The sequence below is a fragment of the Lampetra fluviatilis genome, chromosome 11 (assembly GCF_964198595.1).
Source record: "Lampetra fluviatilis chromosome 11, kcLamFluv1.1, whole genome shotgun sequence".
In the NCBI taxonomy this organism is placed as follows: domain Eukaryota; kingdom Metazoa; phylum Chordata; class Hyperoartia; order Petromyzontiformes; family Petromyzontidae; genus Lampetra; species Lampetra fluviatilis.
Window position 1 is genome coordinate 960,976 of NC_136285.1, and position 21,176 is coordinate 982,151.

Consider the following 21,176-nt stretch of genomic DNA (forward strand, 5'->3'; position numbering starts at 1 on the left):
CCGTGCTCTGCTAGAGCCAGTCTCTCTCAGCAACACACACGATGCTGTCTGCGACGTAAGTACATCGCCTGCCATGGCCCTCCAGGGCCGGCACCACACAGTGACATCCCCAATGTCACTACATGTGTTGTGTGGTGACGATGGACGTGAAGAAATAACTTCTTGTAGGGGCTTACGGCAGTTTATTATGACTGGGAAAGTACACTTACACCAGAGGTAGGTGTCTGCTACACTGGGTCCTTCGTGTGGACCCCAGGCTCTACTCTTATCTCTAGCCTTGGCTATCCCCTTGGGTTCTCTCACTCGAGTCAGGACAGGGCTTCAGCCAACACCGCCTGACCGAGGAGAGCAACCCCTCTAACTCTTAGCCGGCTCTCACAGATTCTTCGAGCCCTGCCCTAGGCTATCTCTCCGGCTCTCCCACTCGTCGAACCTAGACGGGGGTTCAGCCAACACTGTCCGGTCACGAGCGGAAAAGACCTCCTTCAGCCAGTCTCGGTCCTGGCTCCCACAATGACCCCGCTTTTGTTATGAGGTCCCCCTTAAGTCCCCCTGGGCGGCTCCTCTTCCTTTCTCAGACCTGCCCTCGTTCTTCTCGATATCTCCTTATGGTGCTCATGAAATGACGTCATTACACCTCATGGTGCTCATGACGTCACGTCATCACACCTCATGGCGCTCATGACATCACGTCATCCAATACTCCTCTACATATGTATTACTCATTGTAACTCCTCGACCTACGTTTTGAGGCAAGGCGAGCCTTACCCGCTTGCAGGAATTTTGTATTTATTCCATCCCCAGCTTTGAGGAAAGTATGACCTCATATTAACTTCATCTTCATTCATCAAGTCCAATTCCATAAAATCATCTGAAAGTAAAAGCAAGTAATGTCATCGTCTTTACACATTGAAAGTACAATAAGACGGACAAATGTTAAGTCAAATGTACCAATCATGATGGTCAAATTTATGAAACAAACAGAGACATATCATTATCTCTTTCAAACAAGCATTGAAAATTGGCCAAACTATTTTTGGGGCAAAATACTAACTTTAATGATAAAAAGCCTAACGTCACATAATTGAATTCCACTTGAACAGGGAAAAAGAGTTGAAATTAACATCTATATGTTGAAAATATTCCAATCCCATGCCTGTAATTAATACTATTTTATTTTATCAGGCAAGGTCCATATACAGAGGGAAAACAGTATTTGATCCCCTGCTGATTTTGTACATTTGCGCACTGACAAAGAAATTATCAGTCTATAATTTTAATGGTATGTTTATTTGAACAGTGAGAGACAGAAAAACAACAACAAAATCCAGAAAAACGCATGTCAAAAATGTTATAAATTGATTTGCATTTTAATGAGGGAAATAAGTATTTGACCCCCTCTCAATCAGAAAAATTTCTGGCTCCCAGGTGTCTTTTATACAGGTAACAAGTTGAGATTAGGAGCACACTCTTAAAGGGAGTGCTCCTAATCTCAGCTTGTTACCTGTATGTTCACAGAAGCAATCAATCAATCAGATTCCAAACTCTCCACCATGGCCAAGACCAAAGAGCTCTCCAAGGATGTCAGGGACAAGATTTTAGACCTACACAAGGCTGTAATGGGCTACAAGACCATCGCCAAGCAGTTTGGTGAGAAGGTGAAAACAGTTGGTGCGATTATTCGCAAATGGAAGAAACACAAAATAACCGTCAATTTCTCTCGGCCTGGGGCTCCATGCAAGATCTCACCTCGTGGAGTTGCAATGATCATGATAACGGTGAGGAATCAGCCCAGAACTACACGGGAGGATATTGTCAATGATCTCAAGACGTACGTGTGGTGAGTGTGTGTACGCGAGGTGTGTGTACACGTGGTGAGTGTGTGTACGCGTGGTGAGTGTGTGTACACACACGTGGCTAAAGAGCGCCGCGGCTCAAGGGCGCCAGGCTAAGCGCGGGCACCACCACCACAACAACACCAACCACAACCACCCACACCACCACAACAACAACCACAACCACCCACACCAACAACAACCACCCGCACCAATAACAACCACCCACACCACGTCGGGGCTTACGTCGAGGCCTACGTCGGGGCCTACATCGAGGCCTACTTCGAGGCCTACGTCGGGGTCTACGTCGGGGCCTACGTCGAGGCCTACGTGTGGGGCGCTCGTCAATGGAAGCAGAACAATGAAGCTGATGGGCCAAACATCTCGCCTCTCCACGTCCACATCACGGCGTGTGCGGCAGCGTGTGCGTTGTGCTGCATGGGTGTGGGCTGTGCGTGAGAGTAGGTGAGGGTGAGCTGCGTGTGAGTGAGCTGTGTGTGTGTTTTAATTTAGTGTTTAAATATGTCAATTATCCTGCTGTGTATCTTACTGCTGTCCCTCCCGGCCATATCTAGTGCCACACTCAACTCTACAAACGGCTACCCGCGTTACTTCGCGTCAATACTTATTGCTAAATTTGCCACTACACCTGCTAATGAAACAACTTAAGAAAACACTTCTACACTCCATCATTGTATCCTTTTAAACCCTATCTTTGTCCCATTACTTCACCAGTACTCCTTCCAAACTTCATTCTGCTCTTAAAAATAACACCATCTGCGAGCTGCTGCTATTCGTCCAAGGTTCGTCGCTCTTCATCCTTTCACAGAAAATACCTGTGCAAACTATTAATTCTACTTTTCTTATTTCTGGGTGGTATTGAGCTACATCCTGGCCCAAATGTAAAGAACTCGTATAATTCTTTAGATTTTTCTGGCAGAAAAGGTGTTGGTGTTCTACATGTCAACATCAGAGGGCTTATGATTAAATTAAGTCAACTAAAACTAGAAGTGGCAAATCTTGACCCGGACATTTTTTGCCTAACAGAAATATTTCTCACTCCTGCCGTCAATGACTTGCAGATTACGATTTACAACAACAACCTTTTTCGGCTTGACCGAGGATCTAAAGGAGGTGGAATTGCCATCTATGTTTGTTATACTATTGCATGTTCACCAGCTCACTCCTTGTTTAAAAAATGTTGCTTTGAAGGTCTGGCTCTCAGAATAACTCTCCCTAAAATAAACAGATATTGGTAGTGTGCTGCTATAGACCGCCTAGTGGGAAAGATGTTGAAGCTGCATCTGCACTGAGAGAGCTTCTTGGGGGCCTCCCTAAAGGTGAAATAGTTTTAGTGGGTGATCTAAATTGAAATTGGCTAAACCCACCGGCCGTGGCTACATATTTAGCAGATGAATTTAACCTGTTTCAATTAATAAATGTCCCCACAAGACCCAACCTAAAAAATCCGGGACAGTCATCTCTGCTTGACGTCCTATTGACAAATGCCCCTCACAAGTTCGCACTGACTGGTGTTCTGGGTAATAACCTTAGTGATCACTCCTTCATTTTTGGGGTGAGATCATCAGCCAGACCCAAAGCCCCCCCTAAATTGGTTGAGAAGCACTCCATGAGACACTTCAGCACTCAGGCATTTACTAATGATGTGTTTCACTCGGATATTGACAAGGTCTGTGATATTCCAAACCTGACTACGGCTTGGGAGACTTTCAGGTACACGTTTCTCCAAATTCTTAACAAACATGCTCCGTTGGTTAGATTTAAAATGAAAGGCAACCGCCCACCATGGTTTGATCCTTTGATTACAAAGCTCATGAAAACTAAGGACAAGGCTTGGGCATGTGCTCAGAAAAGTAATTTGGTCAATGACTGGCTAGAATACAGGATTTTAAGGAATAGATGCGTAAAAAAAATACGGCATGCAAAAAATGACTAATTTTCTTCCACTCTCCTTGAATCACATGGAAATTCCAGGATTTTCTGGAAAACAATCAAATGTATCGAAAATGCATTCAAAACATATAATCTGCCCGTTGAGCTTAACCGAAATGGGGAATATTTTTCAGATCCCCAAAAAATAGTTGACAATTTTAACTTTCATTTTTCTGAAGCTGGTACCCTATTTGATAATGCATTGGGAGTCACCCCTGCTCATGAAAATTCCTACACCCCTATCCAAACATTAAGCGAATTTAGTTTTCAGCCAATCTACGAAAGTAATGTTCTGAAACAACTGTCCTACCTCAAAGGGTCCTCCTCTACCAGAGCAGATAGTATTCCCGTCTTTGCTCTACTAACTGTTGGTCACCTAATATACAAATCTATAGCCCATATTTTCAACCTGTCTATCAAAGAAGCATCAGTTCCTCTAGAATGGAAACATTCCTATGTTCGTCCACTTCACAAAGGGGGCCCTAAAGATGATCCAAATAACTACCGACCTATCTCAATTTTGTCCCCGTTGATGATTTTTTTGTAAAAAATTATTGAACTACCAAATTAGCAGTTTCCTGTCTGCCAACAATCTATTACATCTAAAACAATCTGGGTTCCGAAAAAAATACAGCACCACATCTGTTGCATTAGACTCTCAGAATCACATTTACAGTAGCCTTGATAATAAGCAGTACTGCGCCTGTCTATTTCTTGATTTGTCCAAAGCTTTTGATAGAGTAGACCAAAACATCCTGCTTAGTAAAATAAGTTGCCTCGGTTTTTCCGAAAACACAGTAAAATGGTTAAAAAATTATCTCTTTTCTCTAACCCAAACTGTATTCACAGATGGTTGGAGGTCAAACAGTGTTAAGAAAACAAAAGGGGTTCCACAGGGTTCCATTCTCGGCCCCCTCTTGTTCTCTCTTCATGTAAATGACTTGGGCACTGAACTGGATTATTCCAGGGTAAATCTTTTTTTGCAGATGACACGGTACTGATTACTGTTGGCCGCTCTCCGGATGACGTGATTGCTAAGCTCCAGAGTGATTTCAACAAACTACAACATCAGCTAGTTGCTCTTAAACTAGTCCTAAATCCTGCCAAAACCAAGGTGCTATGCTTCTCACCAGGACTAAAGCGGGAAGTTATTTTCCCCCAATTACATTCCTTAAATAATGATCAAATAGAGCAAGTCAAGATCTATAAGTATCTTGGGGTCATCCTGGATTCAAAACTGAATTTTGAAGATCACATTGATTATATTGGGAAAAAGACAAAAATTAAAATTGGTTTTCTATATCGACACAAGCACTGCTTCCCCCCTATGTTCCGTTTGGAATTGATAAAAGCTATCATACTGCCTCTACATGATTACTGTGACATCGTGTATAAATCAGCCCCAAGTACTGTACTGAAGAAGCTTGACTCAATGTATCACTCGGCCTTAAGATTTGCATTGAACTGCCCATATATGACTCACCACTGTGATCTCTACATTGGGTCAAACTTAACATCTCTGAATGTTCGACGGCTTGTGCACCAGATCTTATTTATTCATGATGTACTTACAAAAAAATCCGCAGATTACCTACTGGATCTCCTCTCTGTTTCAAAGAACAAATTTGACCTAAGGTCTACACTCATTTACCAGCTTCATATTCCCTATTGCCGTACATCTACTGGAGGAAGGGCCTTTGCTATTGATGCCCCCAAGGTCTGGAATGCTGTTGCCAATAAATTGAAACTTGAGTCACTACCTATGAGATCTTCACTCAAAACTGCTCTAGAGAAGTTGTACACCCCTAGCTGCCAGTGCTATTCAGTGTCCTAAAATAAAATGTTTCGCTCCGAATGATCGCTACAAAGTATGACCTGTGGTTTAATTTAGTGTGATGATCTTAAAGGTGCATTGAAAAATTATAATACTCCAATTGATGCTCTTGCTGTTGTGGAGTGACCCATGCAGCAGGCTATGGCTGCAAGGTTGTGGTAGTACATGTTCTAGATTTGAAGCTTGCGTGACTGCAAGGAATCATCTTCTTAGGTTTTTTCTGTAAAGTCACGTAACGTCGTGATTTTTGTTTTTATTTTATTTTACTTTCTACGTGACTTTACCGAAAAAACCTAAGAAGAAGGTAGTACATGTTGTTTATGCAATTTATTGTGAAAGTTCCGTCACAGTTCCTATTGTAACGGGTTCCGGAGACACTTGTAGAGGTAACTTCTTTATTACAATCCAACAGCACTCCAACCGTCCTGATACTCTGTTACAGCCTAGGTGCACAGCCTAGGAACACAGCCTAGGTACACAGCCTAGGTACACAGCCTAGGTACACAGCCTAGGTACACAGCCTAGGTACACAGCCTAAGTACACAGCCTAGGTACACAGCCTAGATACACTACTCTGGCTACGCTCTGGAACTCGCCCTCACAAGGACGTAGAGCCAGGAGTTCCAGAGTCCCACCACTGGCCCTCACAGCGTCCCAGGGTCCTCACATGGCTGGTCTTGGGTCTTGGGTCTTGAGCTACAACTGGCCCTGATCGTCCAGGGAGCTCCCCTTTTATGCCTAGTCCCCAACGAGGGGTGGGGCCGTGTGCGCCCCCAGATATCCCACAGAGCACACACAGCCCCCCCCGTTGGTGGCGCCAAGGGGCCTAAGCGTCTGGGCCACCCAGGAACCCAGCGCCTGGCGCCAAGAGGCTTAAGCGTCTGGGCCACCTAGGAACCCAGCGCCCGGCGCCAAGGGGTCCAAACGCCTGGGCCGCCCAGGGTCCCAGAGCCCCCCAGCAGCCCCTCCCCTCCCATGTTACTACATTACCCTCCTCTATGTAGCCTCCAGCCATCCCGGCTGTCAATAATTAGAAAGTTTAAATTAACGAAAGGGAGAGAGAGAAAAACATACGCGAGCCTCAACAGGAAAAGAAAAGAGAACAAGAAAGCCACCATAAATACCATAACCAACCTGTACAACTTTACACTATATACAAGCATCAATCAACAAAAAGGTGAAGCAATGACACGTGAACAAATGACCCGCGGCACACCTAACCCTCCTCGGGATCCGCATAGAAAACGGGGAATTAACAACAACAAATATACAGATTCCGACGCGTTGGATGCACAACCACCGCATGGATGGCAGGGTTCCACACCACCCTGCCAGCCTCCCATCTGTCAGGTGGAGAGAAGGCGAAGACCAACATGTCTAGCATCCCTCTACACACACTAATCCGGACGTCTGTCTACGTCCCGGGTCGAGAAGTCGTACTTCAGGGCCGACCCATGTACTGGGCAAAGAAGTCGCACTTCAGGGCTACTCCAGTATCTACATTTTAAAATATATATATAAAATTGACATGACACAAACAAAATAAATCTGCCTGCTCCTGTCCAGAAATGGCGGCCGCACGCGCGAACTGCATCTCCAAGGCATCCCGTGCTTGCGTCCCAGCAGCCCTCACTGAGGACCACCACCGACATTACATGTCACTCGTTAGCACCCCCCACCTTTCCGACGTGGCGTCTCCATCCTAAAACCGTGTACGTCGGCCATATCGGGGGGGAGAATTTCCATGTTACCACTCCACCGCCTTTTCGACGCGGCGTCACAACCAGTAGCACGCGTCGGCCATATCGGGGGAATTTTAACCCAGTCTCTCTCCAAGACTCGCATCGCAGCATATAGCTATACCGACCGAGCTGAGACCCAGTCTCTCTCCAAGACTCGCATCGCAGCATATAGCTGTACCAACCGAGCTGAGACCCAGTCTCTCTCCAAGACTCGCATCGCAGCATATAGCTGTACCGACCGAGCTGAGACGACCCATCGTTCACTCACTGCACAACATGCACCCTAACAACTGCGGGATACAGTCCCAACGTAACGGGACAACTACACCTGAACACTACGAATCTCCAGACCACTGTTTCAATGCGCCTCGGAGTGTTTCAATCTCCGGGCCGTCAGGGCGAGCCTACAGCTCCAGACGCACCACGGAGGGTCTCAACCTCCGGGCCGTCAGGTCAAGCCGTCAGCTATTGCATGACGGGATCACACTCTCCGAGCCATGTGAGAGCACAGCCCACTAGGCTAGACATGCCACGGAGTGTTTCAATCTCCGGGCTGTCAGGTCAAGCCATCAGCCATAGCATGACGGGACCACACTTTCCGAGCCATGTGAGCGCACAGCCCACTAGGCTAGACATGCCACGGAGTGTCTCTATCTCCGGGCTGTCAGGTCAAGCCGTCAGCCATAGCATGACGGGACCACAACTCTCGTGTTAGACACGCAACACACACTGGGCCATCCTGTTCAGGATCTGCACCCCAAGATATTTGTGAGCCAGCACGACAATTCCAAATCCTTGGCAGCATGTCACCATCTCAAGATAAATGCCCCATACAGTCTATACATCGTTAACAATGACAGCACAAGCTATACATTAACAATCACGAACAAAGCTCAATACAAACCATACATTGTTAACAATCACAAGCAAAGTTTTGCACACACATTGACAACACTCACGAGTGAAGCTCCACACAGTTTACCCAACAACAATCACGACTCCCCGACGACAACGAAGAAAATGTCAACAAAAATCATTAATCCGGAGCGCGTAAATGGACGAAGTGTCAGTGGCCTGGTCTCCCGACCTCCAACGTTTGGCCAGAGCAAAGGCGACGACCAGCGTGTCGATCGATGTGCCGGCCCCGGCGCCGGTTACAGTAAGAATGGCGCCCTCACTGTCCGGTGGCAGCGCTGATGACGCGGTATGCTAGGTTGAAGCCAGCTGTCGTCCAGCGGTGAAGGTCGCAGCGCTGATGATGCGGCGTTGTTTGGTTGGACCACGCTGGGCCCGGAAGTGACGTTGCTCCCAGCGGTCATTGCTCCCCCGGCGGAAGTGACGACACACCCGGAAGCATCCCCCACATTTGTGGCGGGAATGCCGGTGGCGGGAATGGCGGTGGCGGGCTCGGGCGAGCGCTGCGCCTCTTTCATCCCTGCTCCCGACGCTGGAGAGGGGACGGTCGGCGGAGCAGACAGCTGCTCAACCGGCGGTGCGGCGTCGTTGTCGGCCGGCGGTGCAGCGTCGCTTTCGGCCGGCGGTGCGGCGTTGTTGTCGGCCGGTGGTGCAGCGTCGCTGTCGGCCGGCGGTACGGCGTTGTTGTCGGCCGGCGGTGCGGCGTCGCTGTCGGCCGGCGGTGCGGCGTCGTTGTCGGCCGGCGGTGCGGCGTCGTTGTCGGCCGGCGTTGGCCGCCCCATCGCTGCTTGCTCCTCGACATCGCCGTCAGGACTGAAGGTACGTGGCTTACTTCTTGTCTCCATGGCCACTTCTGACTCCAAATGTAACGGGTTCCGGAGACACTTGTAGAGATAACTTCTTTATTACAATCCAACAGCACTCCAACAGTCCTGATACTCTGTTACAGCCTAGGTACACAGCCTAGGTACACAGCCTAGGTACACAGCCTAGGTACACAGCCTAGGTACACAGCCTAGGTACACAGCCTAGGTACACAGCCTAGGTACACAGCCTAAGTACACAGCCTAGGTACACAGCCTAGATACACTACTCTGGCTACGCTCTGGAACTCGCCCTCACAAGGACGTAGAGCCAGGAGTTCCAGAGTCCCACCACTGGCCCTCACAGCGTCCCATGGTCCTCACATGGCTGGTCTTGGGTCTTGGGTATTGAGCTACAACTGGCCCTGATCGTCCAGGGAGCTCCCCTTTTATGCCTAGTCCCCAACGAGGGGTGGGGCCGTGTGCGCCCCCAGATATCCCACAGAGCACATACAGCCCCCCCCCGTTGGTGGCGCCAAGGGGCTTAAGCGTCTGGGCCGCCCGGGAACCCAGCGCCTGGCGCCAAGAGGCTTAAACGTCTGGGCCGCCTGGGAACCCAGCGCCCGGCGCCAAGGGGCCCTAGCGCCTGGGCCGCCCAGGGTCCCAGAGCCCCCCAGCAGCCCCTCCCCTCCCCTCCCCTCCCATGTCACTACACTATGATCACTGTTTCATTGCTTTCATGGCTTTATTTTGGTGATTTCGAAAAGTGTATTAGTTTAGCCATGTTTGTTTGTTGTAGTACTGTTAGACTGATGGCCTTAATCCAAGTTGTCTTGTGGTTGTTGTTGGTTGTTTGACTTGCATCCCACTGGGATTTTTGCACTCAGCGTTGGTGTACGGTGTTTTTTCTGCAATATTTGGCTGTTTTTTCTTGGATTTTCTGTTTGCACTCAGTCACATATTCACTTTAAGATCTTTTTTGTTCATGTTTTTGTTTTTTGTTTGTTGCGGTTGCACCCGATTCAAGAGCCGAATGGCTCACAGGGCTATACCTAATAAATGAACTTGAACTTGAAGGCAGCTGGGACCATAGTCACCAAGAAAACAGTTGGTAACACACTACGCCATGAAGGACTGAAATCCTGCAGCGCCCGCAAGGTCCCCCTGCTCAAGAAAGCACATATACATGCCCGTCTAAAGTTTGGCAATGAACATCTGAATGATTCAGAGGACAACTGGGTGAAAGTGTTGTGGTCAGATGAGACCAAAATTGAGCTCTTTGGCATCAACTCAACTCGCCGTGTTTGGAGGAGGAGGAATACTGCCTATGACCCCAAGAACTCCATCCCCACCGTCAAACATGGAGGTGGAAACGTTATGCTTTGGAGGTGTTTTTTCTGCTAAGGGGACAGGACAACTTCACTGCATCAAAGGGACGATGGACGGGGCCATGTATCGTCAAATCTTGGGCGAGAACCTCCTTCCCTCAGTCAGGGCATTGAAAATGGGTCGTGGGTGGGTATTCCAGCATGACAATGACCCAAAACACACGGCCAAGGCAACAACGGAGTGGCTTAAGGTCCTGTAGTGGCCTAGCCAGTCATCAGACCTTAATCCCATAGAAAATCTGTGGAGGGAACTGAAGGTTCGAGTTGCCAAACGTCAGCCTCGAAACCTTAATGACTTGGAGAAGATCTGCAAAGAGGAGTGGGACAAAATCCCTCCTGAGATGTGTGCAAACCTGGTGGCCAACTACAAGAAACGTCTGACCTCTGTGATTGCCAACAAGGGTTTTGTCACCAAGTACTAAGTCATGTTTGGCAGAGGGGTCAAATACGTATTTCCCTCATTAAAATGCAAATCAATTTATAACATTTTTGAAATGCGTTTTTCTGGATTTTGTTGTTGTTATTTTGTCTCTCACTGTTCAAATAAACCTACCATTAAAATTATAGACTGATCATTTCTTTGTCAGTGGGCAAACGTACAAAATCAGCAGGGGATCAAATACTTTTTTCCCTCACTGTAGCTTCTTTTCAGAAGTGACCTGGCCACAAATGATAAGTTCACAAAGTCTCTCATCACGTAGACATGTTAAGCAGTCAAATACTCTAAAAGCATGTTTTTAAATTTGGAGCGAAAAACTGGAGGACCAGGAGATATGTCCACGCGATCAAGGGGAGAATATGCAAACTCCAAATATACATTCTAGTTTTAAAGTTTTCGTGACTGCAAGGATTCATACTCTTTGTTTTTTTCGGTAAAGTCACGTAGGTGAAAAAATTAAATAAATAAAATCACGATGTTTCGGGCGCAACACAAAACGTCCTTCTCCAAGATTTGTCCATGAAGCCATCCAGATATACAAACATAGACATAACTTCAACCGAGATGATGGATTCAGATTGAGCAATCATTGTGTAGTGGTGATACGCGCTGGGTGTGTACGTCATGTGCCAGCGCGTATGTACGTGTGTGTGTGGTGACGCGCGCTGACGGGGAGGAGCAGGCGTCAGTGCGCGGGTGGGGGTAGTGCTGCTGATTGGCTGTGTGCCGGTGACGCGCTGAGAGGGAGTGATCGGGTGGCAGCGCGGTGTGATTGGTCGAGGAGTGGAAACACGCGCTGGGCGGAAACGGATCGTAGAGATAGCGCGTGGTGATTGGGTAACTAAAGAGCGGTGCCGACGTTGAGGTCCGCATCCGCTCCGTCTCCCGGGAGGAAGAGATATATAAGATGATGCACAGAGGAGTAGAGGGGGAGAAGTGGAACCATCTAGGAATGAAGACGAATGTGCAGAGATAGAGCCCGGGGAGGAGAGGAATGGAGAGTAATGTATAAGTGTGTAGCCAGAGAGAGAGAACGGTCTACACGAGCTGAGTAATGTATAGTGTGTAGCCAGAGAGAGAGAAAGGTCTACACGAGCTGAGTAATGTATAGTGTGTAGCCAGAGAGAGAGAAAGGTCTACACGAGCTGAGTAATGTATAGTGTGTAGCCAGAGAGAGAGAAAGGTCTACACGAGCCGAGTATGCATACGGTGTAGCCAGAGAGAGAGAAAGGTCTACACGAGCCGAGTATGCATACGGTGTAGCCAGAGAGAGATGTAAAGTCTACACGAGACGAGTGAAGAGTGTAGCAGAGGCGTAAGGTCTACACGAGACGAGTGAAGAGTGTAGCAGAGGCGCAGAGTCTACACGGGACGAGAGAAGAGTGTAGCCGAGGCGCGGAGTCTACACGAGGCACAGAGAGCCAGCAGCACAGAATCTACGAGAGTCGAGAGAAGCGTAAGGCGGAGAGAAGAGGTCACGAGTTGTACCGTTGTATGGTGACCGCATTGTGAAGAAGAGAGGCCACGCGTTGTATCGTTACAAGTCAAGATTTAATAAAAGAAGTGTGTTCCCGTCAAGGAGTTTCCTGCCGTCATTTTCCAATACTTCATCTGGCGTCAGAAGTGAAACGGGCTTCCAAGCATGGAGACAAGGAAGACCCGTAGGACCCAAGGGATTGACCGCGAGGAAAACCTGGACGACTCGGGGCCGCTGGTGGCGGGGGGCGAGGAGGAAGACTTGCCCACGCTACAGGATCCGTCGACGGCGCCGGCCGAGCGACCGGGGACCGAGGCCGTGCTTCGTGAGGCGCACTCCCGACTGGCGGAGCTGCTGCTCGCCGCCGCGTCCATCTTGGCGGAGATCAGCTCGTCGGGAGGAGCGGGGACGGTGGGGGACATTTTACAAGGTCGCCCCGCAGATTCCCGCCAAAACGAATGGGGGATTCCCGCCATTGCGCCTGGGCCTACTTTTGGCGGGAACGGCGAGCGCCACGTGGTGGTGGGTTCCCAAGCGCGCGCATCGACGTCATCAGCGCGCGAGGGGGTCCGCCATTTTACGTCTGCCGCTGGAGCCGCCATCTTACACACCGACGGAGAGGCGGAGAGGAACCACGAGGCGGATGACTTCATTTTTCAGCAGCGTCTGCCCACGTTGTCAGCCTTCAAGGCGGAAGGCGGAGACTGGGGCAAATTTCAGCGAAGGTTTTTGGCGCATCAAGAGATGTCAGCGTGGTCCGATGCTACGGCGCTGCGGGCGTTGCCTGCCCTGCTGGACGACGACGCGCTCGCGGCCTTCAGGTCTGCACGGAAGTCGGACCGCTCCACGCTGAAGGATGCGCTGGGTTTGTTGGCCAGGGTCTACGGACCTCCCTCGGCGTGCCGCCATCATTTCTACGCAAGACGGAAAGTGGCCACGGAGACCGCGCTGGCCTATCGCACGGCGTTGCTGGCTCTTGCTGATGCTGCGTTCCCTCGGATGGACGAGGAGGGCCAAGACGCGATGGTTTTGGAGCAGCTGCTTAAGTTGGCGCAGGACCTGGGGGTCCCTATCAACACAGCTGACGAGATTGATATTTCTTCTTTGAGAGTCGCCACGAGTATTCAAGCGCACGAGGCCCTACAACGGAAACAAGGAGTTGGTTGCAACGCTGCTGTCGTCGCAGCTCCGGGTTCGGTGGTCACCGAACCCCAAGTCGTCAGCCCACGAGAGGAGGCGTTCGCCACGGGACGACCAGGGGACTGGAGGCCGGGGGCTCGGTCGCCTCTGCGATCGGGCCGAAAGTCGGAGCAACCAAGATCTACTCCGACCCTCGTCACGTGCTATAACTGCGGCCTCCGGGGCCACGTGGCGTCCGGGTGCCGCGCTCCGCGTCAGCGCGCCATGGGTGCTCGGCTGGACGACGACCGAGATCCCAAGTCATCTCTACAATCCCCGGCAAGTCGCGGCACCTCACACGCTCGGCCTGTTTATTCGGCACACATGGGACGCCGCGTTGCGGCGGAGGAGGGCCGGTTAAGGTTCGGGGATTCGGTTCGGCGAGGGGGGTTCGGCCGGGACCAGGGAGACATTGAATGGGCGGAATTGGGGCATAGAATTGTGGCTGCTTCGGCGGGTTCGTCCGTTGTTACGGGATCTATTGATGGGGTCGAGATTAGGGTGTTAGTGGACACGGGGGCATCGGCAACTATTATATCGGACCTCATTTATGATATTCTCCCAGTCCAATGTCGTCCGCTGCTTCCAGTGGATGTGCCATTTTACGCCGCTAATGGGGGATCGTTGGGCATTGTCGGTCAGATTAGGGCGTCCATTTGCATTGGAAATATCAAATTGTCGGGACCCGTTTTCGTTTCGTCTTCTTTGGCGGTTCCGTGTCTTTTGGGCACTGATTTTTTGGCTAAAATGCCCATTAAAATTCTTATCGATCAACGATGCATTGAACTGCCATCGGGTCGCCGGATTGCATTTTTGACGAGCCCTACTGACATTCGGACGGCGTGCGCTACGATACAAGCGGTGGCGACACAGACCGTGCATGTGCCCCCGGGTTCACAGATGTTGATTCCCCTCCGGTTGCGGAAACCATGGGTGAGGGAGGCTTCGGAACAAAGTATGCTTTTGGGTCCTTCTAACAAGGCTGTCGGGGGTCTTGATTTATCGGTGGCTCACACTTTGGTGCGGGCTGACAGGGATCCGTTTGTGATGGTTTTGAACGCGGGGTCGCGGCCAGCTGTCATTCCACAGGGCACCGTGCTGGCTCACGCGGCGCGGGTCCCTGTGGATGATGGGTTGGTTGCGCAGGTGGGCTCGAGCCCCGCGCGGAACGTTGAGCCAAGGGAAGACCTTGAGTGGGTCCATTCGCTATGCGCCGCCTCGGACGATTTGTCGGCGGCGCAGTTGGGTGCGCTGCGCGAGTTGCTCATAGAATTCTCTGATGTGTTCAGTAAACATGAGTATGACATTGGGTGCACGGATTTGTTGCACCACCACATTGAAACGGGCGATGCGGCGCCGGTCAAGCTAAATCCCTTCCGACTGAGTCCCGTGGAGAAGGAACATGTTCAGTCGGCTGTTAACGAAATGCTAGAAGCCGATATTATTTCGCCCTCCTCTAGCCCGTGGGGAGCGCCTATTGTGCTGGTTAAGAAGCAGGACGGGTCCCTGCGATTCTGCGTTGATTTCCGTCGCCTGAATAAGATCTCTGTGGCTGACGCGTATCCGCTCCCCAGGATGGATGAGTCCCTCGATGCATTGTCTGGTGCGCGATATTTTTCGACTCTTGATTTGTTATCGGGGTTTTGGCAGTTGCCGCTCGACGAAGAGTCGAAACCTAAGACAGCATTTCGGACTCCAGGGGGGCTGTTCCAGTTTAACCGGTTACCCATGGGACTTCACTCCTCTCCAGCGACGTTTCAGCGACTTATGGAGTTGGTTTTGTCGGGCTTGCAGTGGGATACATGCTTGATTTATATGGACGATGTCATTGTTTTCAGTAAAACGTTTGAAGAACACCTCCAGCGATTGAGAGGGGTGTTCTTGCGAATGCGATCGGCTAAGCTGAAATTTAAACCGGCCAAATGTCACCTCCTTCGTAAGTCGGTTAGATACTTGGGTCACATTGTCGATTCTTCGGGGATCTCCACCGATCCCGCGAAGACGGATTGTGTCGGTTCGTGGCCGACACCTACGTCCGTTTCCGACGTGCGTAGTTTCATCGGGTTTGCTTCTTATTATCGGCGGTTCGTTGAGCACTTTGCCACTATTGCAAAACCCTTGCATGCTCTAACGGCGAAGGGAGTGAAGTTCAAATGGGGACCGGAGGAGGAGGCCGCGTTTCGCTCCCTCCGGGACGCCTTGGTGGGTGCCCCACCCTTGTGTTATCCCGATTTTGCGAGTCCCTTTTTGCTGGACACGGATGCTAGCAACACGGGCATTGGGGGGGTGCTATCCCAAGTCGTTGGGGGTGTCGAAAGAGTTGTCGCCTACGGTAGTAGGGTGTTGTCTCCGGCGGAGCAGCGCTACTGCATCACCCGTCGCGAGCTGCTTGCCATTGTCTTTTTTGTGCAGCAGTTTAGGCCATATCTCTATGGTCGTCACTTTACGGTCCGAACGGACCACGCGGCGCTACAGTATTCATTGAGGGTCGCCCAACCCTCGGGCCAGTTGTCGCGGTGGTTGGAAGTCCTCCAGGACTATCAGTTTACGACTACGTACCGTAAGGGGTTGCGACACACAAATGCCGATTGCTTGTCGCGGTTGTTGCCTTGTGATGAATGCGCGTGTTTGTCGGGATCGGCGCGCTGTAAACCGACGCTTGCGGGGGAGATGGGGGCACTGGCTGCGACAGCGGGCGCACCGATCGTGGATGATTCCACTGCCTCTCAGGGTCGGGACTCGCTGCTCTCGTTGTCGCTCAGCGAATGGGGCCGTCTCCAGATGGCGGACAGCTCGCTGCTAGCATTGCGCCGCAAGGTTGGGGGTCCCGAGGGGGACCAGGAGCGTACCGGCTCCTATGTACTTAAGCAGGGCATGTTATTGAGATGGGACAGTTTGTCCCGGCGGAACGCACTCGTGGTGCCTTCCGCTGTAAGGGGGAGGGTTGTCTTGGCGGCACACGAACGCCTCTTGCATTTGGGAGTTAACAAGACGCTTGCCCTGCTTCAGCGTGACTATTACTGGCCGGGAATGGGAAGTGATGTGGTAAATATTCTGAAGGGGTGCGTTGAGTGCGCCAGGCGTAAACCACCGCCCGTGGCAGCTAATCCACCGCTGCAATCTATTCAGGTTTCGCGTACTAACGAGCTCGTTGCACTCGATATTTTGGGGCCCTTCCCAGTCACGCCGAGAGGGAATAAATATTTGTTAGTGGGGGTCGAATACTTTACCCGATGGCCTATGGCGTGGCCTCTCGCTAACCAGTCGGCAGCGGCTGTGACGGACGCCTTCGTCCAGGGCTATGTCCTGGACAAGGGGGCTCCCGAACGCCTGCTGACCGACCAAGGTAAAAATTTTTCGAGTAAATTGTTGCAAGAGGTGTGCGATCTGTTGGGTACCAAGAAGGTGCGTACCTCCCCGTACCACCCGCAGACAGACGGGATGGTGGAGAGACTCCACAAAACTTTGACTTCCATGCTGTGCCAGCATGTGTGCGAGGCACATGTAGATTGGGACCTGCAGGTCCCGGGGGTCCTTGCCGCGTATAGAATGGCCCCCCATGCAGCTACGGGGTTTTCCCCATTCTATTTGATGTACGGTCGGGAAGCTGACCCGCCAATGGAAACGCAACTTGGCCTGTCCGCTCCACGAACTAATTCTAAATTGGCAGAACATATTAAGTTTAATATTCACAAGCTGACAGAGGCGAGGGAGGCCGCACGGCTTAATTCGCGGGCTCGCCAAATTGCTAATGAACGGTTGCGGGCACGGAAGGTGTCCGGGCACGATTGGAAACCAGGTGACAGGGCCTGGCTGCATTGCCCTCAGGCACCCTTGGCTACGTCGCCTAAATTGTTGAGACCGTGGAGGGGACCCGTGGAGGTCGTGCGCGTTGCACGACCCCAGTGCGTTCAGATAAAGTGGGGAAAGCGCCGTTGGTACGTTCACCCCTCCCGACTGAAACCGTTCTCGCCTCCATATGGCCTCCCCTTATGTCGTCATGGCCGAGCGTGTGACGTGACCGGCGACCCACAGGGGGAAATGTCTCTGCCTGATCCACGCGTATTTTCGCCTGATCTGCTCCCAGGTGTCTCGGATCTGACAGCTGCCGACCACCGGCGGCCGGATCTCCGCGGCGGGGCCGGCCCTTTCAGGCCCGTTCCGCGCCGTCTGGAGCAGCCGGAACCGTCGGACGGTCGTCAGTGTCCCGCCCCATACGACGGACCAGCCAGACGGACTCGCGCCAAGTCGTGCTACTTTGCGCGACCCGCCTCGTGAGGAGTCGGGGCTGTTGGTGCGCCTCGTCACTGCGTGTAGTCGCAGGGGCGCGGGGCGCGTTCGTTTTCTGGAATTTGCTTGTATTGTGTTGTTGTTGACTTTTCGTGTTCGTTGTCAATTTGTACATAGTTGTTCTTGTTGTTGTTGTTCTTGTTGTTATGTTACGGGGCACACTGGGGGGTTACGGGGTTTTTTTTGGTTGGTTGTCATCTTATCGTAGCGGTTGGTTGTTGTTAGCAGCCGGGCCGGCTGCGAGCTATGTGGGAGGGGGTGATGTAGTGGTGATACGCGCTGGGTGTGTACGTCATGTGCCAGCGCGTATGTACGTGTGTGTGTGGTGACGCGCGCTGACGGGGAGGAGCAGGCGTAAGTGCGCGGGTGGGGGTAGTGCTGCTGATTGGCTGTGTGCCGGTGACGCGCTGAGAGGGAGTGATCGGGTGGCAGCGCGGTGTGATTGGTCGAGGAGTGGAAACACGCGCTGGGCGGAAACGGATCGTAGAGATAGCGCGTGGTGATTGGGTAACTGAGGAGCGGTGCCGACGTTAAGGTCCGCATCCGCTCCGTCTCCCGGGAGGAAGAGATATATAAGATGATGCACAGAGGAGTAGAGGGGGAGAAGTGGAACCATCTAGGAATGAAGACGAATGTGCAGAGATAGAGCCCGGGGAGGAGAGGAATGGAGAGTAATGTATAAGTGTGTAGCCAGAGAGAGAGAACGGTCTACACGAGCTGAGTAATGTATAGTGTGTAGCCAGAGAGAGAGAAAGGTCTACACGAGCTGAGTAATGTATAGTGTGTAGCCAGAGAGAGAGAAAGGTCTACACGAGCTGAGTAATGTATAGTGTGTAGCCAGAGAGAGAGAAAGGTCTACACGAGCCGAGTATGCATACGGTGTAGCCAGAGAGAGAGAAAGGTCTACACGAGCCGAGTATGCATACGGTGTAGCCAGAGAGAGATGTAAAGTCTACACGAGACGAGTGAAGAGTGTAGCAGAGGCGTAAGGTCTACACGAGACGAGTGAAGAGTGTAGCAGAGGCGCAGAGTCTACACGGGACGAGAGAAGAGTGTAGCCGAGGCGCGGAGTCTACACGAGGCACAGAGAGCCAGCAGCACAGAATCTACGAGAGTCGAGAGAAGCGTAAGGCGGAGAGAAGAGGTCACGAGTTGTACCATTGTATGGTGACCGCATTGTGAAGAAGAGAGGCCACGCGTTGTATCGTTACAAGTCAAGATTTAATAAAAGAAGTGTGTTCCCGTCAAGGAGTTTCCTGCCGTCATTTTCCAATACTTCAATTGTAAGGATGTTATTAACCAAGTTAAACGTTAGCTGCCGTGCAGTTTACTGCTAGACAGCCAGTTTAGATTTAATTGTCATAAACATATCCATATTTCCAGCCTGTTACCCCCACCTTCACACACTACCATCGCCATTAACACACGCTGTTTTTTGGTCTTCTTTAGCTTAGCTTGTGCATCCATGAAGCCATCTAGATATACAAACATAGACATAACTTCAACCGAGATGATGGATTCAATTTGAGCAAATAGTGGAATGATAGAATTAACCAAATTTCGATTTAAAGCTTTCGTGACTGCAGTGATTCATCTTCTTGGTTCTTTCGGTAAAGTCACGTAGAAGGGAAGTAATAAAATAATAAAAATAAAACATAATAAACAATTCTCACGACGTTTCGGCCACAACGCAAGCAGCCGTCCTCAGGTGAAAACCAGGTCTGTCGAGGCGACAGCGTCTGAATGAAACAGCACACGTGCTTGGAGCATATATATAAACTGGGTTGGAAGGGGGGAAAAGGGCGCCTTGACAAAAGTATATGCATATCAAGAGGCATTTAGCATATTTATGGGAAATGCAGGTATGTGATTAGTACTACTCATGCCCGTACGTTATGCAGGATTAGCAGCATCAAAGAGAAGGGATATGGGAAATGCAGGTATGTGATTAGTACTTCTTATGCCCGTGCATTATGCAGGATTAGCAACATCAAAGGGAAGGGATATGGGAAATGCAGGTATGTGAATAGTACTACTTATGCCCGTGCATTATGCAGGATTAGCAGCATCAAAGGGAGGGGATAGGGGTAGCATTAATAAAGGGAAGGAGTGTTAATAGTATGTAGCTGCAGTAGCTAAAACCACCACGTAAAAAACTAAAGTATAAACTATATAGTATCATCAGTATACTAAATATACTCTACAATAAGCTGATACATTACAATTCTACGTCGTAAAAATATATATAATATGCTTCCATCTAAACTTTATTCTCTTACATCAAACGAGTCTACACCGTACTATATACTGACATAGACATGTTAGGTTTGTCTATGGCAGTATATAGTACGGTGTAGACTCGTTTGATGTAAGAGAATAAAGTTTAGATGGAAGCATATTATATATTTTTTACGACGTAGAATTGTAGAGAGAGAACAAATAGCCAGAGAGAGAGAAAAAAGATAAGCTTACAACTTCCCCGTAGAAGTGGTTCAATCTTAATTTTGGAGCTTTCGTGACTGCAGGAATTATTCTTTGGTTCTTTCAGTTAAGTCACGTCTAAAGATAAAATAATAAATAAAAAAATAGCATATTACGACGTTTCGATTGCAACACAAGCAATCATCATCAGGCATAAAAGAAATAGCAACACAAATCTAACTAGAAAACTATAGACAGACATACAAGCAGACAGACATCACAAGAACACACAGAGAGAGGACACATATCGGCACAAAGAGAGAGGTCGTTTCTGTGACGGTGCCTTAAATATAGAGAGGGGGGCGGGGGCGGAGAGAGGGAGGGGGCAGAGAAAAAATTTGCATATCAATGAGTGGACGACAACGTGATGCTGGTGCAAGTAAGATGACGACGCGGCACGGCACGCAAGCTTGAAAATCAGGAGAAATACACACTAAAATTAAATAACCTAGTAAAATATCGAAATGTAATGTAATGCAACACAGAGTGTCGGTCAACACACAATTAACGCATAGCCCAGTTGATTACGTATTTCAAAGATTGCTAAGTTAGAATTTAAGTGTGAAAACTCCGCCCCCGCCCCCCGAATGCTGAAATGTTACCCGCAAATTACTCATTTTGTTTACACAAAGCAGCAACATTGCCCCCAACTACGAAAACTTGGCAGGACCCTCCTTGAGACTCACTGAGGTGTTGCTACGTGCCATGGTGGCAAGATGTTAATTACCTCGACTGATATAAAGGAGGTAGTGGGTTCGATTCAGACCCTGATGCCTGTATATTTGGATTCATACTCTTTGGTTTTTTCGGTAAAGTCACGTAGGTAAAGTAAATAAATAA

General features: G+C 50.0%; 1 protein-coding gene across 1 annotated transcript in view; it reads right to left on the reverse strand.

The window, feature by feature from the left end:
• LOC144934673 (complement C3) overlaps positions 1–21,176 on the reverse strand; it is a 238,628-nt gene that overhangs the window by 105,535 nt on the left and 111,917 nt on the right. The window contains exon 18 of the mRNA XM_078860724.1: positions 769–871. Within this exon, the coding sequence (XP_078716850.1) occupies positions 769–871 (103 nt within the window). The remainder of the gene's footprint in view (positions 1–768; positions 872–21,176) is intronic.